Genomic DNA, 12,774 nt, shown 5'->3' with positions numbered 1-12,774 from the left:
TAACATACTCTGTTACACAAGGTTTTGAACACTGGTGCCAGATGTCTAAAGTAGATGCCATGAAAATAAACAGTGGAGGTGAGTGGCTGCATGTATTTATTTATTGTTCAATGTAAAACAGACATTACATGTTCTAAAATGACTAATAAACGTTGTAAGATCTGAAAACACGCACATACTACACAGCAATACAAGACAATATTAATTTTGACCATCTGTACCCAGTGTTGTGCAACACTCATACGACCTGTCCACCTACGTTGACATGAGACAACTGATCAAGTGTAAAACTGTCAGAACGAGGCCATAGTTGTCCGTGCAAATTGGTCATGCTTAATACATTTGTTCCATATACTGCGGCTGAATTTTAATCTTGGTGGTACAAAGCAGTTTTCTGAAAGCCTTTCTGAAGCTAGTGTGACACAGCGGGTAAAGGACAGGGTTGATGGAGGAGTTGACCCACAGTAGCCAGAAAGAGATTTCATACAGGTAGTGCTGGACACACTGGGCATGACACGCGGCACGGATGATCATTAAAAGTGTGTAGGGAGCCCAGCACAGGCCAAATACACACACAATCACTGCCAGGGACTTGGCAACTTTCTTGTCCTTTGAGAGACGGAAACGACTGGCAGCTACTTCAGACCGGCTGCGCTGTTTACTGAACGAGGGCTCCGCAGCCTGGAACCGCGTCCTCCTGGAATGCTGGACCACATCGCCCACTTGCAGTGGAGGAAGGTCCAGAATACTGCGGTCCTTACTTGTCTCATTGTTGCTGTTCCCAGTTACTGCTGACACTTTAGCAGTAGATAGAATACCTCCTAACCTGGCAGCATTGTTTGGGATACTTGGAGCTTCACCGTCCACTGGTCTGACGAAGAATACACGCGTAACTCCAGCTTTCAGGGCCTCCATCTCACTGTCCCCAGGCCCCTCGACGGGCTGCTCATCCCTCACCTGGTTCCGCCTCCTGATGTTGATGTAGATGCTGATGTTGAAGTACATGACAGTAACAAATGGGGTGAAAAACTCAACAGTGGATGCTGTCATCAAGAAATACCAGTTGAAGTAAAACTCTGCGTGGCACTCTTTGTCAGGCACCACGCTACTACCAGCGATGTACTCCCAGATAATGATCGCTGGCCCATAGAGTAGGAAAGCAGCCAGCCAAACACTCAGCATCTTCAGAACAGCCTCCCGGGTCACACCTTTCTGACACCTGTAGCTCACCTGATACAGAAAGAAAGGAATGGTGGCATGTTTGAAATGGAGTGTACACAGGTTCTTGGTGCACTAAATAAAATATTTCAGTTATCATTTTTGATATGGCTTTAAATTTCATTACTCCCATCACTAGCAGGCAGTTGAAAGGGAAACCTGCTGCAGGAAAGGATAACCCGTGCCTAAATGCTCTCACCGCTCTGGTGACAGATATAAATCTGTCGAAGCTGATCAGGACGATGTTGAACACTGATGCCGTGCATAAAGTATAGTCCACCACCAGCCATATCTTGCACAGACCTCGTCCGAGTCCCCACTCGCCGGTAATGACATAGGGGATATACGCAGGAATGCAAAAGCCTCCTGCAGGTGGGATGGAACACAAATGTTACGCACGACTATTAATTAAACACGCATATGAAACGCGTTTTAAAATATTTAGGCAATATAGAACATTACAGAGAGAAAATATGTATGGGCAGCAGTTGCTTATGAATCATGCACAACAGTATGTATACCTTTACAACAGTGGCACACAATGCATTTGCTCACGCAACACATTTACGCACTCACCAACGAGTAAGTCGGCAATGGCCAAATTAAAAAAGAAAAAGTTCCCTTGAGTTCGCAAACTTTTCTCCACCACAAAGGCTAATATCACAAGTGCGTTGCCTAGCACAGTGGTGAAGACCAGAAGCGTCATGAGCACGGCCAAGAACACCGAGGTAGACGGAGAGAATTGTCCATAATGCGAACGCGGGTTCGCAGGCATCTCCAGATCGCCAAGAGCTGTGGCGTTTCCCTGGGTAACCACAGACCAGTTGAGCATCTCATTCGATTTCCAATGCGAAGTGACGGCCCTGGAAGATCCAGCACCCATCAATAAAGATTCGGGTTGCATGGTCCCCATTTTTTAAAATTATATTAGCTTAACCAGACAACTTCAATAACATGTTAAATCTTACATGTTCGCGTGAAGACAAAACGAGGAGGAAAATACCGTTTTTATAGGCTGCAGCCTACATAAAACGAGAGCTGCGTTTTTATTGGTTGTTTTGCAGTGCATGTGAGAACTGAAAAAAAAACAGGACATATGATGCCTATCTCCTACGTCTGTTTGAGCAGACATTTTATAAAGACCGTGAAATAAAGATTAGAATTGTGAATTCCTTAGAATACACAACATTTGAAAGCATATTGGTGTTCTGTATTTCTTTCTAAACATAACTTTTGCTTTTAGAAAATATGAATTTCCAAAGCAAAAAGAAATGAAAATTTCTGAAAGGTATTCCTGGATTTTTTATTTAAAAAAAATCTAATTTCATGTTAATATTAATATTGTGTCAGAGCATCTGGCTATACTAAACAAAAATATAAACGCAACATGCAACAATTTCAAATATTCTTCTGAGTTACAGTTCATACGGAAATAATCTACGGATTTCACATGAGCCCTGACCGTAGAGAGCTTTTTATGTCTCTATTATTGGGTTGGTCAGGGTGTGATTTGGGTGGGCATTCTATCTTCTTTTTCTATGTGTTTGTATTTCTTTGTTTTGGCCGGTTAAGGTTCTCAATCAGGGACAGCTGTCGATCGTTGTCTCTGATTGAGAACCATACTGAGGTATCCTTTTCCCACCTGTGTCTTGTGGGTATTTGATTTCTGTTTAGTGTTTTTCACTTTTCAGGACTGTTTCAATTATTCTCTTTGTTATGTTTGTATTTAGTGTTAATAAATAAACATGAACATGTATCACGCTGTGCTTTGGTCCTCACCTTCTTCCACCAACAGCCGTTACAGAACTACCCACCACCAAAGGACCAAGCAGCATGGTGAAAGGGACTCCTGGACAGGTGAGCAGCGCTATTTGGACTATGAGACAACCAGTGAGGAGGTAGAAAGGTGGTCAGTCGATCCAGGGAGAGTGCCGGAGCCCGCCTGGGATTCTCTGGATCAGTGCGAGGAGGCATACCGGAGAATGGAGTTGGCAACAGGAACACGGCTGGCAAGGAAGCCCGAGAGGCAGCCCCCCCCCCCAAACATTATTTTTTGGGGGGAGGCACACGGTGATCGTGGCAGAGTCAGGTTGGAGACCTGAGCCCACTCCCCGTGCTTACCGTGGCGAGCATGGGATTGGTCAGGCTCCGTGCTATGGGGTGATGCGCACTGTGTCTCGGCCGAGTATTCACAGGCAGGTATGCTCGGTGCCAGTGTGTGGAAACTGGCATCGGGTGGAAACTGCCGGGTGGAAACTGGCATCCGGCCAGAACAGGTGGGGCCAGCTCTGCGCTCGAGACCGCCAGTGCGCCTCCAAGGTCCAGTGTATACAGTGCCTCGGCCACGGAAGAGGCCTCCTGGATGTCTCCCCAGCCTGGGGAGTCCTGTGCCTGCTCCCAGAGCCAGGTCTCCTGTGTGTATCCCTAGGCCGGTGAGTCCTGTGCCTCCCTCGAGCCCGGAGCTGCAAGAGTCTCCCTCGAGCCCGGAGCTGCCAGAGTCTCCCTCGAGCCCGGAGCTGCCAGAGTCTCCCTCGAGCCCGGAGCTGCCAGAGTCTCCCTTGAGCCCGGAGCTGCCAGAGTCTCCCTCGAGCCCGGAGCTGCCAGAGTCTCCCTCGAGCCCGGAGCTGCCAGAGTCTCCCTCGAGCCCGGAGCTGCCAGAGTCTCCCTCGAGCCCGGAGCTGCCAGAGTCTCCCTCGAGCTGCCAGAGTCTCCCTCGAGCCCGGAGCTGCCAGAGTCTCCCTCGAGCCCGGAGCTGCCAGAGTCTCCCGCCTGTCCAGAGCCTGCAGTGCAGCCCTCTGTTCCAGAGGTGCACTCCGTTCCAGAGGCGCCTTCCACGAGGGCCGGGGTCAAAACTGCACATTTAGAGTGCCCTTTTATTGTCCGCAGCACAACGTGCACCTGTGTAATGATCATGCGGTTTAATCAGTTTCTTGATATGCCACACCTGTCAGGTGGATAGATTATTTTGGCGAAGGAGACATGCTCACTAACAGGGATGTAAACAATTTTTGGGGGCTAAATTTGAGAGAAAAAAGCTTTTTTGTGTGTGTGGAACATTTCTGGGATCTTGTATTTCAGTTCATGAAACATGGGACCAATGCTTTACATGTTTAGTTTATATTTTTGTTCCGTGTAGATTCATTGTGTTCTCCACATATGGTGAAACACTCAAAGTGCATGGTAAATTACAGTATTTTCTATGCTCAGTGACATTGGGGACATTGAGGTACAGAAACCTTAGCTTATGGACCAGCTTCAGACTGGAACTCAGGAGGACCGTTGCAGCTTTCATCTGTGTGCTATTGAATGGAGACAGGTTTAGTTTTTTTTAGAAAGAGTAAAAAACAAGGGGGCTGGAGTGCACGGCTTTGACCTGACATGGGGACCAGTGGTCGAGTGCTATTTTTGTAGGTACCGGAGTGAATTTCACATTTTTATTTTATCATCGTTTCTCAATTAACCAGCATCCTTTTTAGAATGGACATACAATGCATCATCCAAATTGCAGATTGTCTATGCTTACACACAGTGGCTCAAATAGGGCTAATTTTCTGTTTTTATAAAATCCTAAAACACCAAATTAGGTCTACCTTATTATAAATTAGGCCAGTGGTAGGCAACTAGACTTAGCTGCGGGATGGATGGTCAGGCCGGAACATAATTATAATAATTTGTACACTGCAAATTGTATTTGAAAATAATAATTTCATACCTAGATTACTTTGAGACACAATCACATATATCTTTTTTTATTTGTGGGAATACTTTGGAACAGACACGACACAGCACTACACCACTGCTGGTGACCGACATGAAACAACTTAAGAGCAAAATATATGTAAAAGTGTCACATTGTTGACAGAACCGCAAGCAGCAATGAAAAGTGTGATTTTGACAGATGAAATACATGAGTACACTCTAAAAAAAATGTTTGGATGACCCAACTGCATTGGGCAACTTAGTGGGGTTGTATTCTTTAAAAAAGAGCAACGTTGGGTTGTTGATGCTGTGTTATTATTAAGATATGATCCAGTGGGTCAGATAAGAAGGTAGGCATAGCTTCGTAGGGACGTGGCTTTCAGATATTGTTATGTTATTTTTGGCTACTTGTGAGAGTAAATGTCATTGCTGTTCCTCTGTTCTGTTTTATTCTTAGCACATGAAAAATTGTTGGCACTAACTTATGTCCCCCCTCCCCGTCTTCCTATCGTAAAACATCAAAGAAAATACAATTTCAGATAGTAAAATTAACTTATGTCCCTCTACTTCTCTCTCTACCCCCTCCCCCTCTTCCTATTGCATAATTTCAAAGAAAATTATATTTCAGACAGTTTTGAAGCTTTTATCAGGCTTACAGAAGTGTATATGTTCCTTAAGAGATAATGCAAGTCCCAATGTTGGGATAGTTACCAGTTTATTACAATATGTAATAAATAATCAAAATATTATTAATATTATATTAGAATATGTAATATGCTAAAATATATAAGAAACGTTTAAAATTGCAGTGTACAGTCGTGGCCAAAAGTTTTGAGAATGACACAAATAGGAATTTTCAGTCTGCTGCCTCAGTTTGTATGATAGCAATTTGCATAAACTCCAGAATATTATGAAGAGTGATCAGATGAATTGCGATTAATTGCTAAGTCCCTCTTTGCCATGCAAATTAACTGAATCCCCAAAAAACATTTCCACTGCATTTCAGCCCTGCCACAAAAGGACCAGCTGACATCATGTCAGTGATTCTCTAGTTAAACACAGGTGTGAGTGTTGACGAGGACAAGGCTGGAGATCACTCTGTCATGCTGATTGAGTTCGAATAACAGACTGGAAGCTTCAAAAGGAGTGTGGTGCTTGGAATCATTGTTCTTCCTCTGTCAACCATGGTTACCTGCAAGGAAACACGTGCCGTCATCATTGCTTTGCACAAAAAGGGCTTCACAGGCAAGGATATTGCTGCCAGTAAGATTGCACCTAAATCAACCATTTATCGGATCATCAAGAACTTCAAGGAGAGCGGTTCAATTCCCGTAAAGATGGCTTCAGGGCACCCAAGAAAGTCCGGCAAACGCCAGGACCGTCTCCTAATGTCATGTCCTGACCTTTAGAGATCCTTTTTATGTCTCTGGTTTGGTCAGTGTGTGATTTGGGGTGGGTGTTCTATGTTCTATTATTTGTATTTCTATGTTTTGGCCGGGTAGGGTTCTCAATCAAGGACAGCTGTCTATCGTTGTCTCTGTTTGAGAACCATACATACTGTGATTAAACAAATTGGTTTTACTTTAAATTCAATTATTTAAGAGTCTTTCCTGTTTAAGTAGTATTTTAGTATTTTGATACTTTGTGCAAGGCAATTCTTGAGCGTTAAAAAAATTGTGGATGGGGCCTTCCGAGTGGCGCAGCGGTCAATAAGACACTGCATGGCAGTGCAACCTGCGGTGTTACAGATGCTGGTTTGATACCCATATGTGTCGCAACCGGTGCGCCCTGGAAACCCACCACCGTCATGATACACGAGCACAGGCTGCCGCGCAGTGAAACACCGCTTCCCATTCAAATCAATGGAAGGGAGGCGGAGAGTGCGAGGCACCTGTGGGTGGCGTGGGAGGCGGTGAAAAAGAATGGATGCTGGATGATGACCAATCATTTCGAGTGGATCCCATGACGAATTTGACTCTACGCGACCCAAGGCTAGAGACGTTCTTCAGCAAAGATGGCTGACAAAAATGCTATGATGGTAGTACATGTAAGTGACTATAACGTCATAACGAATCATGCAAAAAATGTACAATTGAGAGCAATATGTCAGTTAATGTAGAGACAAACGATTATGTATATTTTTTTAAAATCATAAAGTTAATTTACAAAAATCGCGATTTAGCAAGCTAGCTGTACAGCTAGCATTAGCCAGATAGCTGGTTAGCTTTATGGGTGTTGTGACATTGGTATGATATTGTAATTCTGGTTGTTTAATGTTTTAGGGACTCCTGAAACAACCAGCAAACCAGGCTGTCATCTTGTGAAACAGAATCTAGCTAGCTAAAGCATTTACTGCAAATTGAATGTTCAAATTTGTAAGCTTGTCTTGCTGATATTTGCCATGCAGATAGATTAAGTAACCTAGTTATTTATAACTATGTTCTTGCTTTATAACTATGTTCTTGCTTACTGTGCAGTGGAGGATAAAAATACCTGTAAGCCTATGGATGTGTAGCTAGCTATGTAGCCGATCTGTGTATGGAACCAAACGTTTGGTATACATTAGTTCAGAGCCTAGCTATGAACCTCAGCTATCATAGCCAGTTGTATCAAATAAAAAAATGTCTGAATGACATTAATGAAGCCTATGGATTGAGTAGGATATAATATTTTTGTGCAAAGGATGCAAGTCGTATATACATGTAGTTATTACTATGCATGAGATCCTCTTCAAAGGGGGAGACACTCAAGACCCAAACTGTTACAGACCTATATCTATCCTACCCTGCCTTTCTCAAGTCTTCAAAAGCCAAGTTAACAAACAGATCACCAACTATTTCGAATCCCACCGTACCTTCTCCTCTATGCTAACTGGTTTCTGAGCGGGTCATGGGTGCACCTCAGCCACGCTCAAGGTCCTAAACGGTATCATAACCGCCATCGATAAAAGACAATAGTGTGCAGCCATCTTCATCGACCTGGCCAAGGCTTTCGTCTCTGTCAATCGCCGCATTCTTATCGGCAGACTCAACAACCTTGATTTCTCAAATGACTGCCTCGCCTGGTTCACAAACTACTTCTCAGATAGAGTTCAGTGTTTCAAATCGGAGGGCCCGTTGTCCGGACCTCTGGCAGTCTAATGGGGGTGCCACAGGGTTCAATTTTCGAGCCGACACTTTTCTCTGTATACATCATTGATGTCGCTCTTGCTGCTGGTGATTTTCTGATCCACCTCTTTGCAGCCGACACCATTCGGTATACTTCTGGCTCTTCTTTGGACACTGTGTTAGCAAACCTCCAGATGAGCTTCAATGCCATACAACACTCCTTCCGTGGCCTTCAACTGCTCTTAAATGCAAGTAAAACTAAATCATCACTACTCTGGACGGTTCTGACTTAGAATATGTGGACAGCTACAAATACCTAGGTGTCTGGTTAGACTGTAGACTCTCCTTCCAGACTCACATTAAGCGTCTCCAATCCAAAATTAAATCTAGAATCGGCTTCCTATTTCACAACAAAGCATACTTCACTCATGCTGCCAAACATACCCTCGTAAAACTGACTATCCTACCGATCCTCGACTTTGGCGATGTCATTTACAAAATAGCCTCCAACCCTCTACTCAGCAAATTGGATGTAGTCTATCTCAATGCCATCCGTTTTGTCACCAAAGCCCCATACACTACCCACCACTGCGACCTGTATGCTCTCGTTGGCTGGCCCTCGCTTCATATTTGTCGCCAAACCCACTGGCTCCAGGTCATCTTTAAGTCTCTGCCAGGTAAAGCCCTGCCTTATCTCAGCTCACTGGTCACCATAGCAGCACCCTCCCGTAGCACGCACTCCAGTGGGTATATTTCACTTGTCATCCCCAAAGCCAACTGTCAGAGCAGCTTACCGATCATTACACCTGTACACAGTCCATCTGTAAATAGACCACCCAACGACCTCATCCCCATATATCTATATATATTCTTTTGCTCCTTTGCACCCCAGATCTCTACTTGCTCATTCATCTTCTGCACATCTCACTCCACTGTTTAATTGCTAAATTGTACCTCCCTAATCTTACTAAATTTGCACACACTGTATATAGATTTTTCTATTGTGTTATTGACTGTACGTTTGTTTATCCGATGTGTAACTGTTGTTTGTGTTGCTTTGCTTTATCTTGGCCAGGTCGCAGTTGTAAATGAGAACTTGTTCTCAACTGGCCTACCTGTGTCACAGAGAGCCTTTTTACATCTCTATTTGGTTTGGTCGGGGTGTGATTTGGGGTGGGTATTCTATGATTTTGTATTTCTATGTTTTGGCCGGGTATGGTTCTCAATCAGGGACAGCTGTCTATTGTTGTCTCTGATTGGGAACCATACTTAGGTAGCCCCTTTCCTCCTTTCAGAGTAGGAAGTTATCTTTGTTTGTGGCACTAATGCCCTGTAAGCTTCCCAGTTGTCTTTATTGTTTGTTGCTTTGTTGGCGACATTTTGAAATAAAAAGGAAAATGTACGTTCACTACGCTGCACCCTGGTCTTCTTCCAGCCACGGCCGTGACAACCTGGTTAAATAAAGGTGAAAAAATATATATATTGTAGACTGTACATTTAATATATTCCCTGATCATGTACTCTACCTTGTCAAATAAAGGTTCAGTTCGGGTATGAATGTCTTTGAGATAATTGTTCAGTCATATCCAATACCAGGAGTATCAAATTCCAGTCTTTGAATGATGCACTTTCTGCATGTGTGCATTACAATCATACACTTCAACAGTGTTTACCAATCTTGGTCCTGGGACATCAATGGTTACACATTGTAGCTAACAGACTAGAAACAGCATTTAACTAGTTAAAGGCTGATTTGTAATTCATATATTCAGAAATAGATTTGTTTTAAACAGTACACAACACTTCCTATGCATCATGTAAATACTCTAAAACTGGTTCATCTCAATATCTAATGCTCTTCATCTGCATTGATCTGATAAACACAGGACAGGTGTAGTATTTCATCAAATGAGAGACTTAATTTCAACCAGTAGAGAATGTGAAACACTTTACTGAAAGAAGTTAATTGTCCAAGTGTTATAAATACATGCATTCATATTATAATTTGTAATTTTATAAATCCAAGTTCAATCTGTCCGTCAATACACATCTGTTGAGAATAATAAAGACAAAGGAAGAAAGATGATGGCAAGAGAGGTGTAAAAGACAGGAAGGGAAAGAGGTATGATTAATGAACCACTGTGCTACCCAAATATTCTCTCAGTGCATCACAATTACAGTAGTGTCTTGTCGGCCCGAAGGCGAGAGAGCATGTTTAAGCCTCGTTTTTTATTTTTTTATTCTAACATTGTTACTTATATTAATCAGGTGAAATGCAAAACTAACACACCTGATATAACCTAGAGGATTTAGGAAGAGGAGGGATGAAGTGAAGGAGAGAGACTGTTCTTGAGAAAATAAGGTAGTTAAAGGGAAAACAGGAATCTGCGGCTGTGGAGTACTTTATGCTGAAAAACATGAACTGACACACGAGGACAAAGAAATATAGCGTAGTTAAACAAATAATTAAGTGTCTTACTATTCTCCATGGTTGGTCCTATTCTATTCTTTGAAGGTGGAAGGAGGCACAGTAATACACCTGAGCCTGCTTACTGCACAACACAATCCATCAATCAGATTGAGACGTGTGTGTAGCTAATAGGGTGTCTAATTGTAGGAGGTGAAATTCTCCAGCACATGGATTGCCTCTCTTGTTGCTTTGTTGGACCCCATCCTTGAAACATCCTGCAGAGCAGCAGGCTGTACAGGAATTTCAGTGATGGGACAAGACCGTAACTACCAATTGGATATGACGAAAAGGGGGTGTAAAAAAACAAACACTTTGTGGATGGGTATAATTTGTATGTATACAATGTATAATAGTAATATTTAATATGACAGAATCGGGTAATTTTGTATACATTTCTTAACATTTGCATCGGGCCACTTCTGGGGGGATTTTGGTAAAATGCAGGCAAAATCAGCACTTTGGCTGATTCTGAGCAGTCATTCATTTGGATTGCGACACCCGATACCGGACTGTTTCAGTTCCGGCCACCCAGAAGAAGGCCGCTTCTGGGCCGATTCCTCATTGCTGGCTGGGAAACCAACTGTCTGGGTTAAAATAACCCAGCTTGTGTTCTGTCCAGTATTTACCCTGCGCTGGGCTACCAAAGATAAATAAATAATTGGGTTGTTTCTTACCAAGCATTTTTTTTTTAGTGTTGGCTACTTGGGTATGCTGTCAGGTGGCTGAAGCAGCCTAAATGACAGCCCATCTGTGAACGCCCACAGAACATGTGTTCCTTACACATTAAGGTCTCAAAAAAACGATCATTAACACATACTGGAATATTGTCACAAGGGTTTATAATTCTGTTAGATGAATTTAGTTCTTATGTGTTCATTAACCAATTCAATTAAAACACTCTGTCTGTTTCTAAGAATTTGTAAGGTTCTTATGTGCATAAAATGGACAGAGACCAGTCACCAAACTTAGCCAATAGCGTTTATTCTCGAGAGCTCTGGTCATAATACCATGTACATTGGTTTATATACCTCATATTTCATCATAAATGTCCCTCCTCCTCTCAGATACAATGGCAATATAGTTCACAAGCCTTCTCACATTGTCTGCCACCTGTTAAACAATCTACTACAAGCCCAAGGTCCCTCCCCTCCCTGGGTGTGGACAGAATGTCCTGTAAGGAACACAGTATTCCAGCCGGTCTGACGATAGCTCCATTCGTTTCTAACAAGGAACAGAAAGTCTTTGTTCTAATTATTGACTGAAACTACACACATTATATTCAATCTTATGATTATAATAAGATTCATACAATGACCGAGTAGTATTCTGTTTAGTTATAGTTCTACGTTAAATGTATACATAATTTAGTCATTATTCTTAAAAAATCCCATGACAAATTCTCAAGAAAATAGATATGAACATTCTATCTTTCAACTCAAAAGGCCTCTATATGCCTCCTTACTGAGGATTTATTTTCTACATCACCAGCAAGTTCACATTACCCCTTAGAAAATAAAATCAATCTTTGATAGTAGTGTCTAATGTAATTGTTAATAAATATAAATTAACCAATTAATCTAGATACCATATCTGTTTTTTAGCTGACCAAGTTGATTTCACTTGAAAAACTCTTAAATGTTTCTGTTGACACCTACTGGACAAAAGTATGAACTTCAGGGACTAGGGCTGCATCTCGAGTATTTTACATTTGTTTAATTCTGCATGTCAATAGTCAAAGGAAGACCAGGCATTTCCTTTGTATATACATGTCTCTTATTTAACATATTATCAAAGATTCTTGACAATTTGTGATACATGTTACTTTTTATAATTTTTTACTTTAGTTTATTTGGTAAATATTTTCTTAACTCTTTCTGCACTGTTGGTTAAGGGCTTGTAAGTAAGCATTTCACAGTAAGGTCTACACCGAGGTGGAAAAAGTAACCCCTTGTCATACTTGAGTAAAAGTAAAGATATGTTAATAAAAAATTACTCATGTAAAAGTGAAACTCACCCAGTAAAATACTACTTGAGTAAAAGTCTAAATGTACTTGTATCTGGTTTTAAATGTACTTCAGAACAGTGGTGGAAAAAGTAAAACCAGACGACACTATTTCCTTATTATTATATATTTTTTTAGACAGCCAGAGCCACCCTGCACCACTCAGAAATGATTTACAAACTAAGCACTAGTGAGTCTGCCAGATCAGAGGCAGTAGGGATGACCAGGGACGTTCTCTTGATAAGTCCATGAATTGGACAGTTTTCCTGTCATGCTGG

The 12,774-nt window shown here is 42.2% G+C and overlaps 1 protein-coding gene and 1 long non-coding RNA gene across 2 annotated transcripts; one reads left to right on the top strand and one right to left on the bottom strand.

Annotated features, from left to right (window-relative positions):
- Positions 1 to 91: 91 nt before the first annotated feature.
- On the bottom strand, positions 92 to 2,122 carry LOC135554144 (histamine H3 receptor-like). The gene is made up of 3 exons (XM_064986231.1): positions 1,795 to 2,122; positions 1,418 to 1,584; positions 92 to 1,230 (listed from the first exon to the last, which is right to left on the bottom strand). The coding sequence occupies exons 1-3, from the start codon at positions 2,120 to 2,122 to the stop codon at positions 334 to 336; spliced, it is 1,392 nt and encodes a 463-aa protein (XP_064842303.1). The 3' UTR covers positions 92 to 333.
- A 4,734-nt stretch (positions 2,123 to 6,856) lies between these two features.
- Positions 6,857 to 9,432, top strand: LOC135554139 (uncharacterized). Its single transcript, XR_010457658.1, has 2 exons — positions 6,857 to 6,964; positions 7,200 to 9,432. It is a non-coding gene; the product is annotated as an uncharacterized LOC135554139 (long non-coding RNA).
- The last annotated feature ends 3,342 nt before the right edge of the window (positions 9,433 to 12,774 follow it).

This window comes from Oncorhynchus masou, chromosome 2, assembly GCF_036934945.1.
Source record: "Oncorhynchus masou masou isolate Uvic2021 chromosome 2, UVic_Omas_1.1, whole genome shotgun sequence".
Taxonomy (NCBI): Eukaryota; Metazoa; Chordata; class Actinopteri; order Salmoniformes; family Salmonidae; genus Oncorhynchus; species Oncorhynchus masou.
This window is presented reverse-complemented; position numbering and strand designations above follow the sequence as displayed.

Bases quoted from the DNA above. Each gene is read 5' to 3' on its own strand.
- LOC135554144 (XM_064986231.1), bottom strand. From the start codon at position 2,122: ATGCAACCCGAATCTTTATTGATGGGTGCTGGATCTTCCAGGGCCGTC. The intron at 1,585-1,794 runs GTGAGTGCGTAA...TCCCACCTGCAG, and splicing joins CATTGCCGACTTACTCGTTG to GAGGCTTTTGCATTCCTGCG. The intron at 1,231-1,417 runs GTGAGAGCATTT...TTTCTGTATCAG, and splicing joins TTATATCTGTCACCAGAGCG to GTGAGCTACAGGTGTCAGAA.